General features: G+C 42.9%; 1 protein-coding gene across 3 annotated transcripts in view; it reads left to right on the forward strand.

Annotated features, from left to right (window-relative positions):
- rftn1a (raftlin, lipid raft linker 1a) overlaps positions 1–24,599 on the forward strand; it is a 26,564-nt gene continuing 1,965 nt past the window's right edge. The window contains exons 1-10 of one of the 3 annotated variants that reach the window (XM_069516067.1): positions 1–396; positions 701–858; positions 8,860–9,011; positions 16,006–16,189; positions 17,911–18,019; positions 20,963–21,704; positions 21,789–21,992; positions 22,956–23,065; positions 23,302–23,405; positions 24,480–24,555. In XM_069516067.1, coding sequence (XP_069372168.1) covers positions 8,864–9,011; positions 16,006–16,189; positions 17,911–18,019; positions 20,963–21,704; positions 21,789–21,992; positions 22,956–23,065; positions 23,302–23,405; positions 24,480–24,555 — 1,677 coding nt within the window. In that variant the 5' untranslated portion in view covers positions 1–396; positions 701–858; positions 8,860–8,863. Of the gene's footprint in view, positions 397–700; positions 859–7,466; positions 8,542–8,859; positions 9,012–16,005; positions 16,190–17,910; positions 18,020–20,962; positions 21,705–21,788; positions 21,993–22,955; positions 23,066–23,301; positions 23,406–24,479; positions 24,556–24,599 lie in introns of those variants that run through there. The other 2 variants (XM_069516064.1, XM_069516065.1) reach the window with 2 other exon arrangements.

Raw genomic sequence — 24,599 nt, forward strand, 5'->3', positions numbered from 1 at the left:
AGCATTCTGTCTGCTGCTGCCACCCCCCTCCATCCTCCATGAGCTGGCTGCTGGGTTTCAGTCAGGGTTGGATTGTCTTGTCTTCCCCTGGCAACAAGCCCCATCATCTCTTGGTCGTTTTGTTTTTGTCACAGTCTGGTGCTGTGACTGGGGTCCCCTGGGGTGTCCTGTCCAGGCCATGGCCACCCACCAGCCCCACCCACCTACCACCCAGTCAGACGTTTCTGAATTATGGATAAGTCTGGATAGCTACTTATGAAATATGAATTTTCCAGAGGAGACCTGAAAAACAAATGCCTCTAACCCTAATAAGATGGATGGAGGATACTTTAAACTTCCCACTGTGACCACTGGAGCAAACACATCAGGGAGCAGTTGAAGAAGCACATGCCCATGGTAATTTTTTTTTTTACTTATCCTCCTTCCTGGCAGCATTTTCAGTGATTCCTGATAATTTTACAGTAATCTGGTTATTTTTTTATTCTAAAATGATTCATATTGTTTTTCCAAAGTGTTTAGGAGGATCCAGCCTGGCGGGGGAGGAGAGAGGCTGTGAGTAAAGCCGTCCTCTCTCTCCCCTGCACACGCAACACAAGCTGCTGACAGACGAGGAGAGAGGTGCACGCAGTCTCATGAGCAGCAGTCACTCAGTGATAGTTTCTAAATGGAGCTTTCGTGTTTTCTTCCCATTGGATCACAGTATCAAGAGCTGCTGTGCGTCTTCCTGAAGCTGTGAAAGGGACAGAGAGAGCGTGAAGACATTAGGGAGGAGAGGAGGGACATACAGAAGACTGACTGAAGTGTGAGGGAGCTCTTGGTCCTGCACACACTTCACGCAGACTGGGAACAATTTCCTTGGTGAGTTAAACTCCTGATTATTCACTGTATGAGAAATGAAGAAAAAGCATGTCTACTTTGCAGAACTCAGTCTGAGACGGACTGAAACACAAGTGACCAGAACTAGTTTTAATATTTTCTCATTGTGAAATAGATTTGTATTGATTCAAAACTTTTTTTGCAGTCATAGATAAGTCTGAGGAAACAGTAGCGGATCAAGGATTTTTCTAAATGGGGCCATCAAGGGGCCCGGACTTTACACAGAGTAGGACTGTCACTTTTTATTCGAAATTTAAACATTCATACGAATGTGGGCGGAAACTCAAACTGTAATGATCTATTTGATTTAAAAATATACAGCCTTACAGCGCATCAGACCATCTGAAGCCGGTTGCTTTGTGATTCAGTTTATTTAAATATATTAAACTGAATTTTGTGTTGTGTAAAACTTAATTTATGGAAAAAGTGACAGCCCTAACTCAGAGGGGCCAACTAACACAATTCCTGATTCAGTTAGGTGCACATCTACATCACTCCTTGTTTACTGTTAGTTCTACAGCTTTCAAACAAAGCTACTTATCATTGAATATATTTTCAAAATTGTTTCCTGTTTAAGCAAATTTTGTGCTTCAAAAAACTTAGAAAAAGTCATATTTATTTATAGTAAGTGACTTGTTTATTTTGAAATAACTATTGACAGGCACTTTAGGGATCAATCAGATTTCAGCTGGGCCAAGTGCCCCCCTTGGCTCTGACCTTGGATCCGCCCCTGTGTGGAACTCTTTCCCAATAAAACACCCTGTGACAGAGAGAAATCCTTTTTGCTTTTTAGACTCTCCGCTCATTTGATATGTGTGATGTTGTGTATCATTTATTTCTTTATTCATGGAGGAACGGAATGAATAAGCCCTCTCTGCTCACTGTCATTGTGTTGAAGTGAAATCAAGATATGCGTGACTGGGTAAATGTGCAGAGCGTAGATGGAAGTGTGTGTGTGTGTGTGTGTGTGTGTGTGTGTGTGTGTGTGTGTGTGTGTGTGTGTGTGTGTGTGTGTGTGTGTGTGTGTGTGTGTGTGTGTGTGTGTGTGTGTGTGTGTGTGTGTGTGTGTGTGTGTGTGTGTGTGTGTCAGGACGAGACAGATTCAGTGCATAAGCCACCTGTCATGCATCATTTCCCGTTCACTAAACTACCCCCGTTAACGGGCAGCAACAGCTAGCCACGTGTGTGTTTGGAGAGAGGGGTTAAGGTTGAACGCACCAATGAGGGGAAAAAAGAAAAACCAGGAACATGTAATTTCAAGCTAGGCTGCACCCACTAAATGCATGTGGCATCAATTAGTTGCTCTGCATATATATGGGTGCTCTCCATATCGCTTGGAAATCTTTTTAAAAAACATTTGAAAGTAAAGCTCTCACTACTAGTGAGTGAGACCCAGTTTATCATACTGGCTGTGAAAGCACTACACTAAAAACTATTGCTTATTACTTAGGAACTGAGTTTACAATATTAAAGGATTGATTATAGTCCAGGGTTTTCCTCAATTCTTTCTTTGTTCATAAATTGTTCTCTTTAAAGCAAAATAGGTTGTGCATGGAGCTGCTCAACAGACCAATACATCAATGTCATGATTTGTTTTTATCCTCCACATGCAGCCTCATTAAAACATGCTTCGAGGTGACTATTTTGTTGCTTTGGGGGATCACACCTCCCTCAAGGCAACTTGACATGCTCCCAGTCTGCTCTGTGTCTGTCTGTGCCCACCCACCCACCCTACTCCTTTCTCTCTTCATTCTGTTCTTGAACTCCTTCTCTTTCCCTGTATCATCAGCATCCCCCTATCCCTGCATAGACAGAGAGGAGCTGCAACCCAGTGGGAGGGGAAGCCCACTCCTCAGGACTCAGTCTGTCACCTCTAATTGTGAAATGCAGCGGAACACATAGAATCTAACACAAGATGTTTATGATACCATCGTTTTCACAGACAAACACAACGCTTTTTTGTTGTCAGATGACCATACAACCATGAAACCAGAAAAAGCAGCTTGATTCAGATGAATTCTCAGTTAAAAGGTCAAACATTCCTTGCCTGTACAGTAGTTGAAATGCCACCCACTCACAAGCTGTGGGAATTATGGCCTCCAAGCAGGCCATAAAGTCCAATAATAAAGAAGCCCACACGCAATGAGTTTTATTTGTTAATACTTGCTGTCAGTCAGTTTAGTGCATCAGGTGCAAGCACCGATATTACATACTGCATAAATAACAACTTGTCTTGTCTTGTGCTGTACAGTAAAATTCTTTACCTTTGACAATGGCTGAGTTAAGACCCATGAAAGAGTTAACATCTGTAAATCCTGGACTCATCGATGTTTAAGACAATGTGTTCATATGAGAAAAATGTTCATGTTTGTGTGGTAACTGAACAGGTTAAGGTTTGGTAAAGAACGGTTACTTGAACTACTTGGTTTAGGTTAGGGAATCAATATGGTAATGGTTAAACAGTTAAAAAGCCTGTGCTGTTTGTTTGCAAACTTCAAATAAGCAAGTCCTTATGTACCTACTCAGTCTGACCCCCACTTAATGTTTTCAAAACAACTTCCTTAATGTTAATGCAAATGGTAATTTACTAAGAACATGATGCATAAATAAGTGATAGCAAAACGGGCAGAAGGACACTTTCTCTATACTGACTCCATTATTACTGGGACGATTCAAAGTACAATATTGTATTTATATCATAACCACAGAGTAAAGATTATATAAAGGGACTTGGGCTGTACTGTGATGTTATATTTGCTATTCTGACAATTAGCCTATATATTCTAGATATTAGATTTATAAATACTCTCAAATATCGATATCGGCATTGGCCTAGATAATCCATAGCTGTTTTTTACAGTTTAATTAAAGTTTAGTAGAGTTATATCTAGTTATTATTTCCATTATGGTCTTCTAGTTATTTAAAAAAAAAAATCCTCCTTAAATATCAAAAATGTGAATTACAATACGTGACAAATTGATTTCTCTTATTACCAATCAAAAGCCCAAAAATATTCATTTTAGATATATTAATATAATATATTTTCATCATGTTTAGTGTATAATATAAAACAGAAACTCAAAATTTACAGAGGAGAGAATCTTACACAGGGAATAAGTCTGTTTTCCAAGCAGGTATCATGTTTTGTGTGGTTTATTTTTCTGTTTTTGCAAGCAAACAAACAAAAGGGAATGACGTCTTCAGGAGACATGGCTGCCTATGCCCACCGACCCATATACATAAAATCACCTGGTGTTCAGTACCTTCAGAACAAAAACTACCAAAGCTAACTAAAAACTGAAACAATAATTTTTTTGGCATAATCTAACTGGGGAGGCAGTAGCTCAGTCCATAGCGACTTGGCTTGGGAACCGGAAGGTGGCCAGTTCAAGTCCAGCATGATATCTGCTCAGGTGAAGTAAAATGAGTGGATGTAAAATTAGCCCGAAGTTCAACCAAGCAGAGGCTGTGTCACCTGAGGTGTCTTGACTTGGATTGTAATGTCTTGCCTTGTTTCCTCATTTCCATAAACAACACAACAATCCAAATATACATTTTTGTGCACTAATTTCTCATCGTGTTAACCATTGCTACCTTAAGTTTGTCTGCCCAGTTATGGTCTATGATTGGTGGGTTAAGCAGCATATTTTTTTGCCCAACGCAGCTTTTTTTAATAAATAAATGCGAGGAAAATATAAAGTAGACATTAAAATGTGAATTTTAACTGTGGTACTATAGGAGAGGCTCCTCAGTGGTAATATCTATATTTACAGTGATTCTTCCTAAGCCTATGACTGTGACTCTGCTTAGATGAATACTACTTCTTGGAAAGCAGGCACCCCCCCTGAGTGGGAGCGAGCAGAGCAGTGGCATAGTGCAGACGGATTATGTTCTCGCGTAAATCTGCTGTCATTTCAAAACTCTCCGTTACAAGAGATTCTCTAATGAGAAGCCCTTTCCTGCTCTCTGTCTATCTGCCTCTTCACTCCGTTCTCTCTTTCTCACCTCTTTTATCTGTCTCTCTCTCCTGTCTCTCCCTGTTTAATGGATGTTTTTTTATTCTGTCAGGGCCCTTTTCTGCCTGTGTGTTTGTGTGAGAGCAAGCAAGAGATTCTGTTTGAAGTCAACGAGAACAGATAAAGGCCTCATATGAAGTGAAAAGGCCTCAAGCCTTGAACTAGTCTGAGTTCTGCGTTCTTTTTTCTTCATGTGACGTTGTGTCCAATTAGATCTGTTTTGAAACCTCACAGACATGAGTTCATCTTTTAAATCGAGGCCTTTGTTTTTGAAACAAAATTGTCAGTGTACAATGAAAAGGATGATGGCAAGTTGGATCAAACGGCAGAGCTGAAGGCTAGTCGAGACCAAGGCCAGAACCAATCATGTTTTCTTTGAGAGCAATAAAACCAACTGCTGAGAGCAATATAGTGAGGAAATTATTACAAATTGTCATGATGTCTTTAGAAGTGGGTAATGTACTGTGCAAAAAAAATAATAAGGACAGTGAATCAATTTTTTTCATTTTCTTTTTGAAAATTGACATAATCGGCATAGGGATATACTCAAGGCCAAGGGCAAGAAAGCTGAGAAGTAGATGATTAAAATCACTATAGACATTTCTCTCATTCTGTACACTAGTGCAGTGCTTGTTTGGAGTGGGCTGTTTGTCTGTGGTGATGCTGGTTGCAGCTTTTCTTTCTGAAACTGTAAAAGTGACCTGCAGTAATTGAGCCACGGCAAGCAAAGACTGACTGCAGGACTCCAGAACCCTGAAGCCACTGCTGCTGTACAAAGACCTTTCCACCTGTTTATTCAAAGTTCAGTGAAGCTTGATTCGGTATGCAGAACCCTTAAGTTGAGAATCCATTGTTGTTGCCATTGTTGTCTTAGCCCCCACCGCTACAGAGCTCTGGTCGCCTGTTTATTCAAAGTTTATTAATATTGCACATATCACGTGTCAAAATCAGCTGCACATTTGACACTGCACTTCTTTGGACCTTAAACAAATCATATGCCAAGCTGAACGGTCCTGGAGATATGCAGGTCACAGACAGACAGAGATTCCTGGAATTAATAGACAGTTGCTCCTCTTCGTGTCCTTGTCACCTTCATTATCATATTTTTACCACATCTACCTCATGCGTCACCCCTTGATGCTCTTTTCCATAACCGGCCAGAGTCGACGCCTTTTGAAGCGTCTTCACATTAACCCAACCTCTGCTCCTGCAGCACAGGAGACATATTTAAGCACAGGCCTGGGGGTAAAATGTTTGGGAGAAGATCTACATGCTCCAACGTAGACATAACCCAGGGCCTACTAGGCTGGCTGACTGTCTGTCTGGAGACATTATAATAGTTTTATGGGACTTAACAAGCTCAGCAGGGGAGCATTTCTGCTGTAAAAGCTCATTGAGGCTCTAGACAGAAGGGCCGAATGGACAGATGAGAGAATGGAGGATGGAGAGGGTTGCTAAAAGGAAATGTACTGTAGTGGGGGAGTGATGGAAAACAGCCGAGAAACAGTGTAGCATTATAATGTAATGACCATGAAGATGAAAGAAGGTAGCAATAGAGAAAGGATCTAAGGAGGGAATGTTGTGAAAGTGGAAGGATGGCGTGAAAGTAAAAGTCACGATGACCTAATAACGAGAGGGACAGTTGGGAATACTTGTAATCAGATGAACACAAAAAGAAAGCGACAAAAATGAATGGTTTTCTGTAAGACAATCAAAGGCCATTGTAGCAATAGAGAGACGGGAGTTGTCCTAATCAAGGGTGGTGGACAGAAGCAGAGAAGAGACTAAAGAGAAAAAGGGATGATTAAGGCCTGGGTCAAGACAAGCTGAAGAGCAAATGGTACAAAGAGTTTAAGAGGGGTAGTAGATGGGTTGAGAGGAGAGAGAAGTATGGAAGGAGGAAGAGAGGAAAGACAATCAGATAATGTTGTCTCGCTCATCATCTGTCTCCTCCCAGAGGGTCGTCTCTCGTTCGGTGTCATTACGAAAGAGCACGTCGTATTGAAAGAGTAATGACTCTTAATTGCTTGTTGTTTGTAGAATTCAATGATGGAGTGTACTGTCTCAAGATGGATGAGCTATGAAAACGTATCGAAGATGCTGCCCTATGCAACTTTCTGACCTTTGGAAATAGATGTACCATGCATTAAAAAAAGCTATAAGTCACCACCGACACACATTTTTTCCTACTATACCTGTGGGGACAAGTCATTGACATAATGCATACTCTATCCTCTTACCTAAATCTCTGAGCTTTGCGGTTATTGGCTGATGATGAGTTAGCCTCTGGGGGGGCATGGCCCCCTGTATTTTTGGGCTCCTGGTGTAGACAGTGGATATCCCAACTAAGACTCTGTCTTTCTTTTGCCATACACAGTTTACAGTCCAACGAGCAACAATAGTTGAATGTTTCTCCACACTAAACACAAACTGTGATACTAGGTCCAGACAACATTCTGGCTAATCTCAGTTAACTGCTATCTGCATATGAATGCAGATAAATCTTTTTAGAGCCTTTGTTCAATGTGTTTTGTCTAATTTAGTCTCCACACAGAATGTTTATCTGCAGGTAAAGGCTGCTCAAACGTGATTGGCCAAAGGAAACCAGAAGCTTTCTGGCACCAAAATCTTCATCGTCTACAGATTCTACATATTCAAATGCAGAATCTGTATTTAGAGCTTATTGTTAGTCTTAACATCACAAATAACCTTTATCTAACCTTAACCCGACTAATATAGCCTGAACCCTCAAACCAAGTCTTAAAAGCTGTCTCTGCCCATGGGGACCTCAATTTTGTCCCCATGAGAGACAAGAGTCCCCATGGGCTAGTGTGCGTTCAGTTTAAAGTCCCCAACGAGATATTTAAAAAAACGGGACACAGACACACTAGATTTAATGTAGTCTGTTAGGATCGTTAGCCGAGTTAACGTCCATGCACTTGGCCCATTGGGACTTGTGTCATTCTCTGTGCTCAGATACAGGGATACAGATATAGACCTGCCTTTGGGGACGGACACACACTCTCATGCAGATGCACACCTCAACGTGTGGCTCTTACAAGCCGTTCTATACAGGGATATTAATCGTTACTGTGGCGATGGTCTGAGGGGACAGACGCTGTCACATTAGATTAGCTTGATGACATTTGGCCACACCCTTCTCCTCTTGTCACTTACCCATCTCTGTTCTCTCTCTTCTCCCACCCTCTGCCAATTTGTCATTCTTCTGCTCTCCCTCCCCAGTCATTTGTCAGAAAAGCCACCTCTTGTTTTTCTTTTTATGCGACTTCGGGTCTAAATTGCCTGTTGAAATTCAGTATAGGAGGAATTTAAAAAGGGAAATGTAAGCCTCTTTCAAACTGTGTTTCCAATCCTTGAGTCTCTGCTGGTTTTGACACAATCTGGAGGGGTCTTAAAATAACATGGATTTCCTTGTGTTCCAAGACCACCCTTGGATCGACATGTATATTGGTTACAACATTTTTCTCTCCTCTCCTCTCCTCTCCTTGTCTGTCTCGTCTCATGTCGCTCTGCTTGACAGGGCAGGAAATCAGTCTCATTTCTGCTTTAATTCGTTCTGATCAAACATGTCGCTCCCAATCAGCCCTATTTGATTAGGAGATGCCCGTATCGCAGCCCACCAAGCAGGTAATGGCTGGCACTCATATTTCAGTGTTATTGAAATGTGTGTGTGAGATAGATTGCGTGTGTGTGTGTGTGCGTGTGTGTGCGTGTGCTTGTGTGAGAGAGAGTTGAATGCACACATTCTTTCCAACAGCTTGAGCTCGCATGTGAGAAAAGGCATTTCTATCACGCATGCTCTCCTCGAAGTGCTAATGTGTGCTGTATATTTAGAAACTCCATCTATTCAATGTCTCCCAGTCAAGTCTTTGTTAGCACCCTCCTTTTTTTCTCTTTTTATCTCTTATGATATGTTACTCTCCTCTCCTCTCCTCTCCATGACAGAAACATGGGGTGTAGGCTGCCTAAGCTGCGGAAGGCAGAGGAGAAGCGAAGCCCGGGTAATATCTACTCTACTCTCCGACGGCCTCAGGTGGAGACTAAAGTGGGTGTGTCGTACACCTACCATTTCCTGGATTTCCTGTTGGGGAAAGAAGGTTTGAATACTGAAACTAATATATACTGTCAATAGCCTCTGAGAGTTCTACTGTGTGCAGATGATATTGTGCATATTTCTTCTTTAAGTTTTTTCCTTGTCCTTCTCAAGACATTGTTCTCGGCCAATGAAACCATTGCAACATGTACTTTACTCCCTCACATACATGCTTGTTTTGTTATTTATTACTACTATCTTCATATTTTATCTCTTTATCAAAGATGGTAGACATATAGGTGACATTTACTTTTCTTTTTTTTTATTTTGTTGATCAAAGGTCAAGTTCACTGAATTCAAACCAAGTGTTTACTACATTTATTTTATGAATCTGGACAGACGTGGATTAAAACTGCAATTTCACTGGTTGGTAGAGGCATATAATCCCAAGCTGCCAATTATTTTCTGTCAATCGCCTTATTGATAATCGATTGCTTATTGCAGCTCTACAGTGGAGCAAGAGTCAGATAATTCCCTCAGGAGTTGGTGGAGACCATACCAGAGGTACAAGCAAGTGGAATATCTTTAAATTTGAAATATGATTTCAAATGAATGCTGCGTTAGCCAAATCAACATAAGTGACAAAAGGTTGTACAGAGGCCAAAACAAATGAGTAAATTCAGGTATATGCTAATTTTAAACTCAGTTACCCTCTGCACCCTCAGATATTCTTTTAGCTATTTCAAATTAGCTCCATAAGATTTGAGTTTTTTTTCCTTTTACCTTTAATAGGGGACACGGAAATGTTTAAATCCTGGTCCAAGTTAAAAATCACCTGATCATATTGTCACATTTCCATTTAAATCTTAATATCGTGTTCCGTTCATCTGTGGGATTAACGCTAACCCCCCTTGATTAAATGAAACCAAATGAGAGAACAAATTAGGTAATATTGACAGTGTGTACTAAAACCCTCTCAGTGCAGTGCTCATAAGCTGCTTTGCGTGACAAAAACTCTGTACTGTAAGGAAGCAGTGAATGAGGGACAGGGGACAAGGCTCAACCGAAAAGAATAAATATTGGCCATCAAATGCATCGGCTGAGCTCCATTCAGATATGATTCACATTTATTCCAGTCTGGAGGAGGGAACAGGCTTCAAGGAATGTTTCTCCACATTTGGGTAAAATCCAAAGCAATTCACTGGAATTCTTTTTACCCATCACCTTTTTCTGCACAATATGGTTGTTTGGTCAAGTTTTCTGCTCTGATCTCTGCTCTTCTTTGTCATCCCGAACCCTCGCTACACTGTTGTGTGTTCCTCTCATAAAATAGCCACAGATGCTGTTCCAACTTTTACCAGTTAAATGAAATGTTTAGGTCAGCAACTCTTCAGCAGTGTGTTTTCTTCATGTAAGTATCCCGAGGGCAGAAAGTGGCTTATAAGCTGAAGTTGTGTCTGTTAGCAGCTCCTGCTACAGGGAGTTCAAAGAGTTGACTAATTCTCAGATTCAGCTATATTGTCGATGGTGTAGTCATGCCCTCCAACTTCCCCCTGCCTCTCCCTCACACAATGACAATATAGTAAAGCTGATTTGTGTTTACGTGCTGTCTTGAGGACCGTGTGTGAGTGAATATAAAAAATTGTGGGTCTGTGTTTGTGTGAGTATGCTTGCAGTGTCTTGAGAATGTTTGATGAGAATCCTCTAGAGGCATCTGGTTTCTAAAAATACAAATTCTGCCATTGTGTTGGTGTGGATTGTGAGGAGAGAGAAGAGGAGAGGTGAGGAGAAGAAACAGATATTGTTAAGAAAAAAGAAAAAAAATCACCTCTTTTTCCTAATGGCTTAATGTTTCTACAAGCCGGCGCCATGCACTCCATCACCCGACAAGCTGAAGCAGGTGCAAAGTGACTCACTGAAGTCCCTTTTAGATGCATTTCCAATGTAACACTATAACAGACAGCAGGCACCGCACCACGGCCAAGTGGCAGCGGTCTGGTTGCCAGTCTGCTTCATTTTCAGCCAGCCCTGTCATGTTTGGCAAATGGGTTGGGCTACAGTGTTGGCACAGATAGATCTGGCAACCCAAAGTGGTTTTGGTGACCAAAACACACAATGGACACAAGGATTGCTCGTTTTTCTTGGTGCTGAAGGCAGTGGCAGATAAATGGTCCAATCGCATCGTTTGCCACAGTGGCAGGAGCACCATACATACAGGCATAGGGAGACCACACACACACACACTTGCAGTCAGGGAGGCTCACTCACACAAAACACTTTATAGCACTTAGTCAATAGAGTTTTTGTTATCTTGCAACAGGCAGGTAGGTCATTTATATGGTAAACTCAATGACACCACCTGAGCTGCCTTAAGATGGGTATACTCGTTTTTTAGGATAAACATGGCCACTAAGAATTGATTGTGTGTGTGTGGGTGTACGCCTGCCTCTCTCCATCTCTTTCCCTCTCTCCATTTGCGATAGAGAGACCAAGAGAAGTGAAGGATTCCTGAAGGATTATCTGATTGTTTGTGGAGATTGAGAGACCTCATTCCCAGCAAAGGGATTTATTTGTATTCGTGTGCATGTGCCTGCGAGTGTGTGTATGTAGGACGCAGATAGAGGAATCTGTATGTCAGTCCATGACATTGAGGAAACCCACGGTCAAATCCACGCTTTAATTCAATTTGGCTTCCATTAATATTATTATTTCCCTGCCAGCGTGACATGACGACTCCTACACAGTAATGAAAAACAAATGCTGCCCCTCCAAGGTATTCCAGACTAGATGGCTGTTTATTAAACTAAGTTGCGTTCTCAGGAAGAGGAGCTTAATGATGCGACTGAAGAGCAGCGTGGATTGGTTTCTAACTCGGCTTTTGACCGGCGAGTGATGAATCTCCCCAGAAACAATGTGGCTGATAAAATCATGTCAGCCTTTGTTTTTTCAGCTCCAGCAAAAGCTCCAGCTGAAAAAAGATATTTCCGTGTGACTAAGCCCAACTTGCTCACGCTGGGTCACAGCGACCCTGTGGTGAATTCAGGGGGAATGAGGAGAAACATGTTCAATGTTTCAGGCATTTGGCCTGCGATTCACACAAGGACAATTTATTTGATTCTTCATCTCATCATATGACCTGAAACCAATGTTATATCCCTCTGTGCAGTCTCGTTACTGTCAAGTCGATGTGCTGCACCTCTACACATCAGCCACCTTTATGAAAAGTGCCATGATCTCCATTATCCCCCATGTAACATTGATTGGTTACCTTGACATGTCAGCATGAATGTGGAGTATGAAATGCAACAGCCATGTGTGACATTTTAATCCAACCTCCTTTGTGTAGAGGCTGTGCGCAGATAATGAGCAGAGGAAAAGAGAGAGAGAGTGCAAGAGAACGTGAATAGGAAAAAGGGAGAGTGGAGAGAGAAAAGCAAAGTAGAGAGGAGAAAGAATAAAGTCAAGGAGGTGTAACTGAGAACTGCCGGTGAGGGAATGAACAGCACGTGAAAGCAAAAAAAAAAAAAGATACAGCGTCTGGGGAGGGTCGAGCGAGAGAAGAGAGTGAGAGGTGTGAGAATGAGCGAGCGGGAGTCAGGAATCTGCGGATGTGTGAGGAGGGAAGTTAGGTGTGGCGCTGTGTGACTAACGCTGGTCTCTGGAGCAGACAGCGAGGAGCTGAACTCTGCTGATGACTTTCTGCCACCCTACAGAGACGGGGACCCACACTCGTCTCATTAAAACGTACATGTGTCTGATGCTCACATGTGCGTGCCTGTGATTGTGTCAGTGTTTACGGTGGATTTGTACCTTAGGGAAAGTCAGTTTCTCTTGTGTGTGTGTGTACTGTATGTATTTGTGTATGTGTGTGGTGTCCAGGTATTACTCATGTTGTGGGGACATGAATTTGTTTACACAGTCACATTGTGGGGACTTGACAAAAAAAAAGTCCACCCAACATAAATTATTACATTTTAAGGTGAAGTCAGGTTTTAGGGTTAGCTCAAGGTTAGGTTTAGCAATCAATACAAGTTAATGTAATGACACCATGAAGTGTGTGTGTGTGTGTGTGTGTGTGTGTGTGTGTGTGTGTGTGTGTGTGTGTGTGTGTGTGTGTGTGTGTGTGTGTGTGTGTGTGTGTGTGTGTGTGCGCGTTCGTGCGTGCGTGATCTACACCTGGAATTTTATGATAGATATTTCCTCAGAAGTTAATATATATTCCTTCTACCCCACATGATATATGTTTGCTATCTGAATCCTTGTGATGTATTTACAGGCAAAGCACAAATCCGTCATTTTGTGGCATCTGCAGTCTTCTCTGCAGATTTCTCTTATGACAAATTGTTGAAAATGCTGATCTGACATCGCTCAAAATATTTTTTCTGGACATTTTTATTTAAGTGTTCCATTCCTTTTGGCATAGAGCCTCCAGAGTGTGCCAGCAAATATGGCAGAGAGCTGTTATGTGTCATAAGTGAGCGAGACTAGAATTCACACCATCACAAGTACATGGTACTGTGTGCGCCTTGAGCGCTGCACTCTGTTCTCACCACAGCAGACCTTTTTTTTCCAGCTTGTGTTTGTCAGCCGCTCCTTCTGAGACATTTCGTGTAAAGCGGGCGCTCTGTGGAGATCAGACCCCATTTGACAAAGCTCATATGCTGACCAACTACTGTCATAGCCGGTGGCTACATTCCCCAAACAGTGGGGAGCTCCTGACTCCAGGAAGTTGATTATTTTATAGTCGACTGTTTTGGCACATATCCTCACCTAAAACCTCTGCAAGTCATTAGAAGGCTATTTAAATAAACGTGAACCTCCACCAGGCAGAGGGATAAGCCTTGAGGGTGGCTGTGTGAGTAGTAATCCCCATGCATCACCTAGCAGGCTTAGTGCAAACTCTGTCTCATGTGCACGCACTCAGGCAACACTGGCAAAAAGATGGCCCATACACACTCACCGAGATAGCGTGGCACACATAACCCACAAAATCTGCTTTGCAGTCACACACAGAAAATGTAGGGATTGGTACAAGGAATTAATAAGCCCTTTGAAATCGCTATGGGAAGGGGATGACTCTGACACGCGCCCAAGCAGCTTGTGAAATCCTGGGGTCAAAAAGTGAGTGGTCGATCGCAGCACACAGTGGCTGTCATGTGGTCAGAGCTGCGGGTTGAGACGGAAATAGCAGGGGTGGGAATCAACAGCTGAACAGCCGCTATATGACGCTTCTTGTGCCCATCGAACAATGCACCCTTGGATGTATGCGTCTCTATTGCTAACACACACTCTCTCATCCATATCCTCACACACACATCACATGCACATACTTCACCATAGCACTCTCCCTCACCCTGAAGAAGGTGCACATACAGAAACACACAGCTACTCCATCACACACACTTCAAACTCATCAAATACATACATGCCTCTGCCCCCCACGCTCCTTTTTTTTTTTTTTACACGCTACACCTCCCTGCCCTCGCCATAAAACTCCACCCGCCTTTTTGTGCCCTGAGCCGTTCCCATTCTGAAGCAGCCTCCCTATTTAAATCCCACAGTGGCAGACAGTATAAATGAAGTTGCTTCCCCAGCCCGAAGCGCTGCACAACACCCTAATAACTTCTGTGCGCCTTGCCTGAATTAGCCGTGATGCCGGCGTTTTTTTCCGACGGTGGGTGAGTGCCAGCCGTGCAGAGCTAATGACGGCTAATGACTGTTTACGGTGACAGGAATCGTTGTTATCCCCACCAGCCCACCCCCGGTCTCCAGCTGTTATTATTATTATCACAGTACTGCTTTTGATAAGTCCCTGCAGACACCCGTTTAAGTGTTTGCTTGATGAAAGGCTCTCCTGGTTCCAAGCAGTTCATGCCAAGATGATGTGATGGTCGGAATTTCTCTGGAATTGTTTTAGTTTTATTTTCCTCTCATTGTTTAACTGAGTATGGAGTCAGGGGAGTGTGTGTTCATGTGGTGGTATCCATGTGTGTATGCGCCAGATGATGGAGAACAAATTGAAAATGAGATGGCTTGCACATCTCCTGCGTGTGTGTTTTGTTTTTGTGTGTGTGTGTGTGTGTGTGTCAAGTTAATTTATTCAGGTTATTTTCTTCTCCAGACCCATGCAAATGAGATTGAATGGGAAAGGATGACAAGCATTCAGGCACAGACAGCCTCATCTCTTTCTCTCTCCCTCTATTCCAACATTGCTATGCTAACTGCCTCTCTCTTAGTCTCCCTTCTCTTCACCTCTCATCTTTTATTCCCCATCCTCCTATTTCTCTTTCTCCCTCACACACAAACCCACCTGGCTTCACTCAGTGATACAGAAGTGCACACAGCCCATACATACATGTGTTCCCTTTAAAAACCTGTGAACAGAGAGAGAGAGAGGAAGCCTTGCCACAATGCACCGACCCCGAGAGGGCGGTTCTCGCCAAACATTGAGCCCACCCTGGTGGATTTGCTGTGACAGTTTCCCTCTATAAGATAAGCTCCACTAACCATTTCCAATGAAGTGAAGGGGTTTTCTTCCCATTGTGTTTGATAATAAGGCAACCAGCTCTGTGTTGGTGATTGCTGCTAATACCACATGCCAAAAGAGACACTTTGATAGCATTGTCTTCCAACCCTTTTGATGTGTGTGTCTGTGTGTGTACTGTGTGTACTGTGTTCGTTAGTGTAGGTGAAATGATATGTTCAAATGAGGACTTCCCAGCATGCATTGAAGTGCATGTGTGTGTTTTCCAAAATCCAGACTGCCAGGACAGAGGCTAATAGTCATGGTGTAATTAGTTTCAGATTTAGCGTGAAGATGCCATGTGTTGTTCCGTGGGGATAAGGATAAAGCAACATGCTCTCTGTCTTTGTTCCTTCACACCCTTTGTCTCTGTTTTCCTCTTTTTTCCCCCCCTCTTCCTCTTTGCTCCAGCTTTTATCCTCTTCCAAACACCTTGCCTTTTACTTCCCCTTTTCTCTCACATCCACATCATAACTAGTAGCCTCATCCCTTCCTGATGAAATTATTTTTCTCTCACCCGTTCTCCCCCCCACAGAGGTGCCAGTGTCATCGGTGCTATGCCTGTCCTCGGTCAGAGAGCTGCCGGTTCAGGTCAGGGAGCTCTATGCGCAGGGGTTCGTCCTGGTCTCGGTGCACCCATTCGTCCACCCCTCTGGCCCTAGCCACGCGCACATCCAGCGGCAGCTTCACCGGGCGGTGCTGGTCCGAGAGACGCCAAGGTACACAAGCTAAACACACCCTTGTCATCAGTGTCTCTCTACTGCAAACTGTTTTGACTTGAAAGATTTACACCGCAGAGTGATTTGATTAAGATAAATAAGATGATTTATTTGGAACCAGCTTCACGGAAAAGCTATTAGGTAGCAGCTTCTGCAACTTCATTGTTTGGAAGCCAATTGAAATCCCATTATCACAAGAACAATTCTGCGCTTCACCTTCTCTAGATTAAAATTAATTGCACACGAGACAGCCACAAAAAATGTCTAATTTTAGCTCATTGTCCCAGTTCTTTCACTTTTGGCTGTTCATGAAAATATACTGTTTGACATCCCATACTGCAAAGCTGTTCTTTAACTCAGTTCTTCACTTTTAACCCCTCTTCTGTAGTATCTTCTTCTGGTGACTTTAAAGACGGTCCGAGAGGCCCAACAGATCCGTTATGAAAACCACATTCACTAGATCCAGATTATTATTTGGGCCCTACCAAACTGCACAAACTCATAATTATCAGTCTTCTAATTTTTCTTTCTTGGGTCATGTCCCAACCCTCCATAACATTTCGCTGCTTATAGTCTCAGTTATTCAAATGTGAAAGTAATAATTACGAACCACAGGCACTTACCACATACCATTTCCCAACACATGGATATTTTGTGACATTTCCAAAACATGCAAGTGATCTATAATACATCAACTCTCTCCAGCGTATATCTGATTTCAGCTTCGTAGAACTTTATGATAATTTAGGTAAAGACAGTATCTGTGACTCTTGAGGATCAGTCTTTGTATTTTTTCACTCAGAGAACCAAAGTTACACATGTAGGCTTCCATTTGTTGTCACTTATTCTTTGCAATTAAAGGAACTACGCTGCTGACACTACAGTTTTAGGCATCCTCCTGAGTTCAATGTGCTCTTTCATTGTGAATTTAACGAATGGTGTGTTGCATGCGCACACACACACAAACGCAGTAATGCACGGGCAGGTGCTGGGCTGCTCCTTTGATGCCCCCCCTGCCAAGTGGTCCTGCTGCTTCTTGGCACCTGTCACCGTGGAGACGGCTGATTGCATCATCAGTGCTCGCCAGAGGGGAACGGCGCGCTGAATGAGAGAAACCCATCGCTCCATCCTTTCATCTCCTTTCTTCATTGATGGCTGTCCCCCCTTTCTTTTGTCCTCCTCGCGCCTCTTCGTCCCCTTTACTTCGCCTTTTATCTCCCCATCACCGCCTCCTCTTTCATCAAAAACCCTAAAAGTGGAAGAAGAGAAATCTGACAGATCTACTGTTTGAAATCTAGCCGGGAATGTCACTCATGCCTCAGAGCACAAGATATTGGCACGGCCTTCTCACTGACCTCAATCCGAATCTGAAGAGCCAAATCTGAATACTCCTTTTATGATGGTGTCTTGCAGCGAAGCAGAAAGAAATTCAGTCCTTTTTTTCTGTCTAATAAGTCTATTGTGATCATGTTGAATGTGTGCTCTCCTAAATGGAAAATTCATCCTGTTCCAGAATTGACATTATCTTTCTGCTGCGATCATTCTTGGCCAATGAGAGCACTTGAAGACGAGCATGTCAACCAGAATCTATACAGTCAAGGCTCATTTACACTGTAATGTTACTGTGTGCTGCATCTGCTTTGGCGATAATAAACAGAAAGCAAATGAAGCAAAGGAACATTTCATAAGAATGAATAGCTGTTTCATTTCTCACCCTGTAGTTCAGAGAAAAGCCAACTGAGGTGGGCACGACACCGTCTGGAGACGGATGTGTGTGTGGCGGGTCACCAGGCCGCAGACCCCGAAGTGATCCAGAGCTACGTCAAGAGGGTGAGTTCAACAAACAAACAAAGGTAGTCAGACTTCACACTGTTCATTTTGCATGGATTCGTCTTCAAATACTGTGGGTTGGGATAAAAATAATGATCTTTGTTGTGTTGTACAAACAAAGCACTTAGTATTCTTCTAATAGAATCTAGTGGCTGAGTTTCAAACTCTGTGAGACTGTAATTTTCAGGGTTGTTGGAATAGGAGTTCAGTAATGAGGCATCTCTTCGGGGTGCACAGGCTCCACATTGCTCGACTTATTTGAGGGAAAGGCCCTGCGGCGAACACACACGCGACGACAAATCTAACTGAAGCATACAAAATGCCTCAGTTACAAGAAGATGGGAATATTTTAAATCTGCACTTTTTTGCTTAATCCGGTGTGAGAGTATTAGGAACGCACTGATACATCTTTGGTACTCCTACCACTTATTATGCATCAGCTCAGTCAGTATGTTCAGATATAGAGTGCACAAACAGACACTACAGGGCTTTTTGTCCAAATTTAAAATACACATGGCATCATTTTATGTGAGGTAACACACAGGTAGGTTGATAAAATGTACCCATAAGCATATTTCAAATAAAATAAAGAGAACTGTTCCTAAAATCCAAACCTATAGAGGACCCAGTACCGCCTAACAAACTTACCACTGCTCCCCACATAAATATGAGGCTGGTCAATTGTAGGGGGAGTAAGGAGAATGGGACAATATTAACCAGAATGGCACTCAGTAGATTGCATATCTCCGCCCAAAGATCCTGAGCTAGTAAAATTCACTTGCTCAGGATCTTTATTTGGATCTGCACCAAATTACACACAATCATAAATATCAGTCACTTAAACATGTCTGATTTTCAAAATGTTAAAGAAAATGAAAACAAATCCAGGATCTACCCCCTGATCCAGATCCACACTATCATCTAATGAATTCTTTCTTAACCCATTACACATCCTTCTGGAAAATGTCCTCCTGCTAACTAACAAACAAGCAAACATAACAAACCTTGACGTAGGTAACAGATGAAATAAGAAAATGGTTAAGAATAAGAAAACAACCATCTAGTGATCGACATATTGAAGTTAGTCCAATGAGAGGGTTTAGAAGATACAGGTCATTGAAAGTTATGCAAGACTTGCAAATGGAAAGTCTTATCTCTTCTAATTTAATATGAAATATGTCTCTCACAAACTAGCATAACGGGATAAGGATTTTCATTCAGGCAAGATAAGGCAGCAAGCCAATTTGTAAGAGCAACAATGAGGCTACACCTCATCCCTACAGAGCGTCCACATCTAATTGTCCTGGAACTTTTTTAATCAGTAACACTGAAAATGCTGCTGGATTTATTTTCCTGAGTGTTCATCTCAGCACACTACAAGGTGGTAGAGTTAGTTTAGCACAGCGAGTGATTGGTCCAAATGACAAACATTTTCATACTAACTCAATGCAAAGACCAGTTTTGTATGTAAATGTGTTCATATAAAATTGTAACTTTAGTTCTTGGTACATTTTGATATTTTAAATGTCAGTCTCCCCCTCCTGCTGTACAGCACTAAACTGATGGAGTCTACACCCCTCCTGTCTGCGTACTTGTTGCACTGTGTGTTTCTGTGTGGCGCAGCACTGCTGTGCCAGTGAAGCAAACATTACGGGGCTCAAAAAGCTACAGGCAACTGCCTGTAATTGCCTGTGCATGCCATATGCTAACCCACAACCTGGCCCTGACACCCAGAGCCTCTCCAATTCAAATGGAGCAAATTAGATTTTCCTTTTTAGAAAATATTGTAAATTTACCTGACTGGAATGAGAGGAAAATAAACCAGCAACAGTGGATTCCAACTAGTTGCATCTGCTGCAACACTATTCAAGCTCCCGTGGCTGATAAACAAAAGGGAGGAGCTAGACAATGAGTGGAAGGTTACAGTATTTATGAGTGAACAATAGTGAGCGTTAACCCCGCGACACACTGCCAAACACAGCGTCATCGTTGGCATTTACCAGCTGTAAAACTCACTTTTAGTGTCCGCTCATGAATTTGCTAAAAGTCCTGTGATGGGAAATGAAAATGTGCTCTATTGAGTAGATTTGCATCTGAACACCCAGAGAGCACAAAGGGAAACCTGATTGGATGGAAATGCACATCACTGAGTATAATGTGATAGGCTCTGGCAACGTGACATGAATAACCAATCAGATCACAAGCAGCCAGAGTTCGAGATAAGAAACCAGGAGCGGTACCGGGCGGATGGAGTGCACTGGATTGTGTGTGTGGGTGTGTGTGGGAGTGTAGATGTGTGTGGGTGTGTATGTTTTAAGATTTTGTACCTCTATTTTTCTCGCTAGCTAACACACTCAATCAGTGTGTGGACATACTCATTTGATAAAACTGTGTGTGTGTGTGTGTGTATTGGATGTAATAGACACTGTTTATAAATATGATGTGTGTGTGTGTGTTTATAATAATAATGTGTGAGTGTCAGAAGATGTAAGAGATAGGGGAAGATGTGTCTCATTATTGTTATATTGCGATCTGATTTCTCTCCTGTAGAGTCTGTCTAAAACTGTCAGCCCAAATATCAACTGACAATTAACCACCAGAGCCTCCATGGGAGGGAGTGAGACACACACGCACACACACATACGCACACACGCAGATGTGTTGATATAATGAGGTCCTTTTGTCATTTGAATATTTGATCTTTGCAGATGATTAGGTAGGTTGTTATTTTGCAAAATATCTCCTCTGCATACGTCAGCCTTTGTTTGTGTGTAAATGAGGCTTTGTTTGTCTGACTGTAGTTGAAGAGACTGTCAATTTATTTCTGGTGCTGCGGATGTCGTGTTTTATATTCATCTGTCACTCAGATTTGATTCTAATTCAGTGTATTGGTGTGTGTGTATAGGTGATAATGTTGTGTGTGGGGGTGTGTTGCCTCTACAGATCCAGGATGTAGCGGAGCAAGGGATGATGTTTGTGGGCTTTCTTCAGCAGCCAGGTGGCGCACCCTGCTTTCTGGGGCAGTGGGACCCTGAGGAGCTTTCGTCCTTACACTCAAGCCCTTCGCCCATACATCGAAACCCCTTCAGCGCCACCACCAGCCCGACAGATCTAACAGAACCACATCAAAGTGGGGCCGAACCCGACGATCACCCTTTTGAACCTCAAGAGTTAGATCATGAAAAGGGAGAATGTAACACGCAGCCTTTGGTGCCCAGAGAACTGGACTTCAGCACTCTGAGTCCCACCCTGAGTTCAGAGCTCAGCGCAGAGGAGCCAAACGAACAGATTCAGACCTCACACATCATTTTGAAAGAGTCGCTGGAATCAACAAACCAACCTCAACATCACAGTAAGCCTGGCGTGGACACGGATCAGTGGTGTCCAAGTCCGAACCCAGCAGATACCCAAGGGAGCCAGCTGCGTCTCAGAGAGCAGCAGCGTTGCGTACCAGAGCACAGAGACTCCACAGAGAAACACTTTCACCTTCCCAACCAGAGAGAAAAACGAGGTTCAAGCCCAGACGGCTGGCTCAGCTCTCCAGAACTCGAGCGCAGCCATGAAAGAAAGTTCAGCTCGCTCTGTACGGATAGACAAAGCAGAGAAACGACACACAACAACAACCATATTTGTCTTAAGAATTCAGAGAAAGATAAGAACACAACTTCACCACCAGCACAGGCTCGTAAGTAACCATCCTCCTCTCTGTTTGACGAAGTGGATCTATCTTGGTCCACTTCCTAATTTCCCTGTTTTTTTGTGATTGCAGGGATGCAGCTCTTTGCCCTGTACAACCACACGGGAGAGCTGAACACTTCTCTGAGGTTCTACTCGCTGAGGGTGCCACTTCAGCTACAGAAGGAGGCGGGGCTAATCACAGAAGTCGATGCGCACTGGCTCGACCACATGACGCAGCATTTCACCAGCGGTGCCCGCCTCATCGACGGGTTTTTCCACCTTGGAGATGATAACGGTGGGTTGCAAGGGCACAGCAATAACACCAGACAGATGTGGTACAGCAAAACTCTTTATCACATCCTGGCAGAATAGATGACAGGAAGCTTAGGAAATTATTATTACCTGATTGTATAGGCTATAATATGATAGTGTCATTATGTAAGTGGATTGAATTTCTTTAATCTTTGGATTGTGCCAGTTGAGCTGTCCCAACTTTTAGTCTGTATGTTAAGCTAAATTAATCCCTTCCTGGCTTTAGTGTCAACAAACTTCCAACTATTCGCACAAAATAACTAGAAGGCCCAACAGTCCCCTTATAAAACCACATTCAAATTCACTCGCTTCGGATTTTTATTTGGATCTGCATCTAATTGCACATACTTAATATCAGTCCCCTAAACATTTTTTCTCATTCAGATCCTTGTAACATGTCCCACACCTCTAGTTGAGTAGTTTTTACATAATTCTGCTAACTAACTGCGCCTGAAAGTGGTTAAAGAAGGAGAAGTCATTTTTTATGATTTCCCCTCAGCCGGGCGGAACACTAACAAAATACGAATGCAACATATACCGTCCTTGGCGATATAAAAACTATTCCATTGAAGTTCACCTACGTTGAACTTTATGTCAAAGATGAAAACTTGAGGGATCACCAAAGTCAGTGCAGCAGCCACTAACATGACTGACAGCTGCCATTCCCCTGTTACTCGTCTTTCTTAAATGAATAGTTCAAACTCTTAGAGGAATTTCCTCCAAGAGGAAAAGCTGCTCAGGAGATCTCTGCTTCACTGGTGGGTAATGAGCATTTCTGTCATGTGCCGTAAGTCCACGGCTTACACTGTAAGTCACTGTTCAGTCACCCATAGAATAAGCAGGCTTATACAGGAAAGTGGGGATCAATAGTGAGAGATTGGAGCATCTGAATCACATCCATCCTCCACCATTCATCTGGCTCCAATTTGTCCCGGTTTCTCTGCAGACACAGGCGTTTCATCTGTGGACAGTGTCTTCATCTTCCAGAGCTCTGCGGAGGAGACCACAGACACCTCCTACGATGCCATTGTGGTGGAGCAGTGGACCGTTGTTGATGTGGGTCTTTTGGGATTTTAATACTCTGGAGAAGATGTGCACTTTGAGAAATCTTTTTGTGACTGAAGGCTTAAGCTGTTTTCTGTCTGACATTACGTAAGAGTGGAGATGAAGCAGAGAAGGGTGCACGTGCATGTGGCTCAGCTTAATTTTGCTTCAATTAAAGAGCACTATACTGTGTGAATGACTGTATGCAGTTGGTGTGAGTGAAGTTTCTGTCTCTCTCTCCTGCTCAGGGTGTGGTGGTCAAGACAGACTACATCCCATTGCTCCAGTCTTTGGCTCCGTATGGATGGAGGCTCATGTGTGTGTTACCCACGCCCATTGTCAAGACCAACAGGTACAGGACTGCATCCGTAGATGTCAATGTTACTGCCATCTACTCAAATCTCCTGTAAAGCCCTCCTCTGCAGCTTTTAGGGGTCGGTTTGGTGTTTGTCAGGAGGATTACGTCAAGACTTCTGAAAGGATTTCCACGAAACTTGGTGGAAGGATGAGACATAGATCAAGAAAGAATCCATAAAATCCTCCCAACAAAGGGGTGGATCCAGGAACTTTTTTTCACCTACATTTCTGAACATTCCTGTTTGGGCTTTTCTGTCTGTGGTAATTTCGGTTGTAGCTTTCTTTCTTAAACTGTAAAAGTAAAGACCGGCTCAACTGCTGCACAAAGAGCCTTGACCTGTTTTTTAAACTTCGGTGAAGTTCGACTGTCATAAGAGGACAGTTTTGGTGATCAAAAATTTTGAGTTGCAGCTGGGTCAGAGCCCCAGTCGCCACTTTAAAGGCGTGTCCAAATCCGACTCTGCACTTCCTCAGGTCCTTAACTACACAAGCCTGAAGCCAATAAGATGAATGGTTCTCGACTTGAGATGTGCATTCCACTCACAGACAGACAGAGATTTCTAGAATTAGTAGATAAACACCTTTCCCAGAGAATAATCTTGATGGATCTTGATGTACAAAAATCAGGTATATACAGAAGGACTTGAAGAATTTGTTGCAGCTTAAATGAATCTAAGGGGACTGTTGGGCCTTGCATGGTGGAGGGATGCACTCCAATGAGTCTCATTCTTGTTCCTTACATCTGATCATCAGAGCAAAGACTAATTATTACCTTGTTGGTTCAGACTTAATATTTTTCTCTCCTGTGTCATTCTGTTTTGTGGATTCGTGCTGACGGTTTAGACTCTCACGACAGATGGTTTGAGATCTGACAAACCACGATCACATGCTCATCCCAACATGAAACCACGTTTGAAATTCATCGGAGCTGCGAACAAAAAGAATCCAGTCGCTAATCTGTCACTTTACAAACCACAGCGAACAAAAAAACATATTTCAATACATGTAGCGATATGCCGGCTCATCAGATTGTAACAGTAGTGAAAGTGCTGCTCCTCTCTCTCTGCAGTGACGGGAGTTTGTCGACCAAGCAGATCCTCTTCCTTCAGAGACCCATTTTGCAACGCAAGAGAAAAGACTTCAAGGTTTGTTCCCCTTTTTCCTTCCATCTTCGCTGCTCATCTGTCAC

The sequence above is a fragment of the Paralichthys olivaceus genome, chromosome 20 (genome assembly GCF_024713975.1).
Source record: "Paralichthys olivaceus isolate ysfri-2021 chromosome 20, ASM2471397v2, whole genome shotgun sequence".
In the NCBI taxonomy this organism is placed as follows: domain Eukaryota; kingdom Metazoa; phylum Chordata; class Actinopteri; order Pleuronectiformes; family Paralichthyidae; genus Paralichthys; species Paralichthys olivaceus.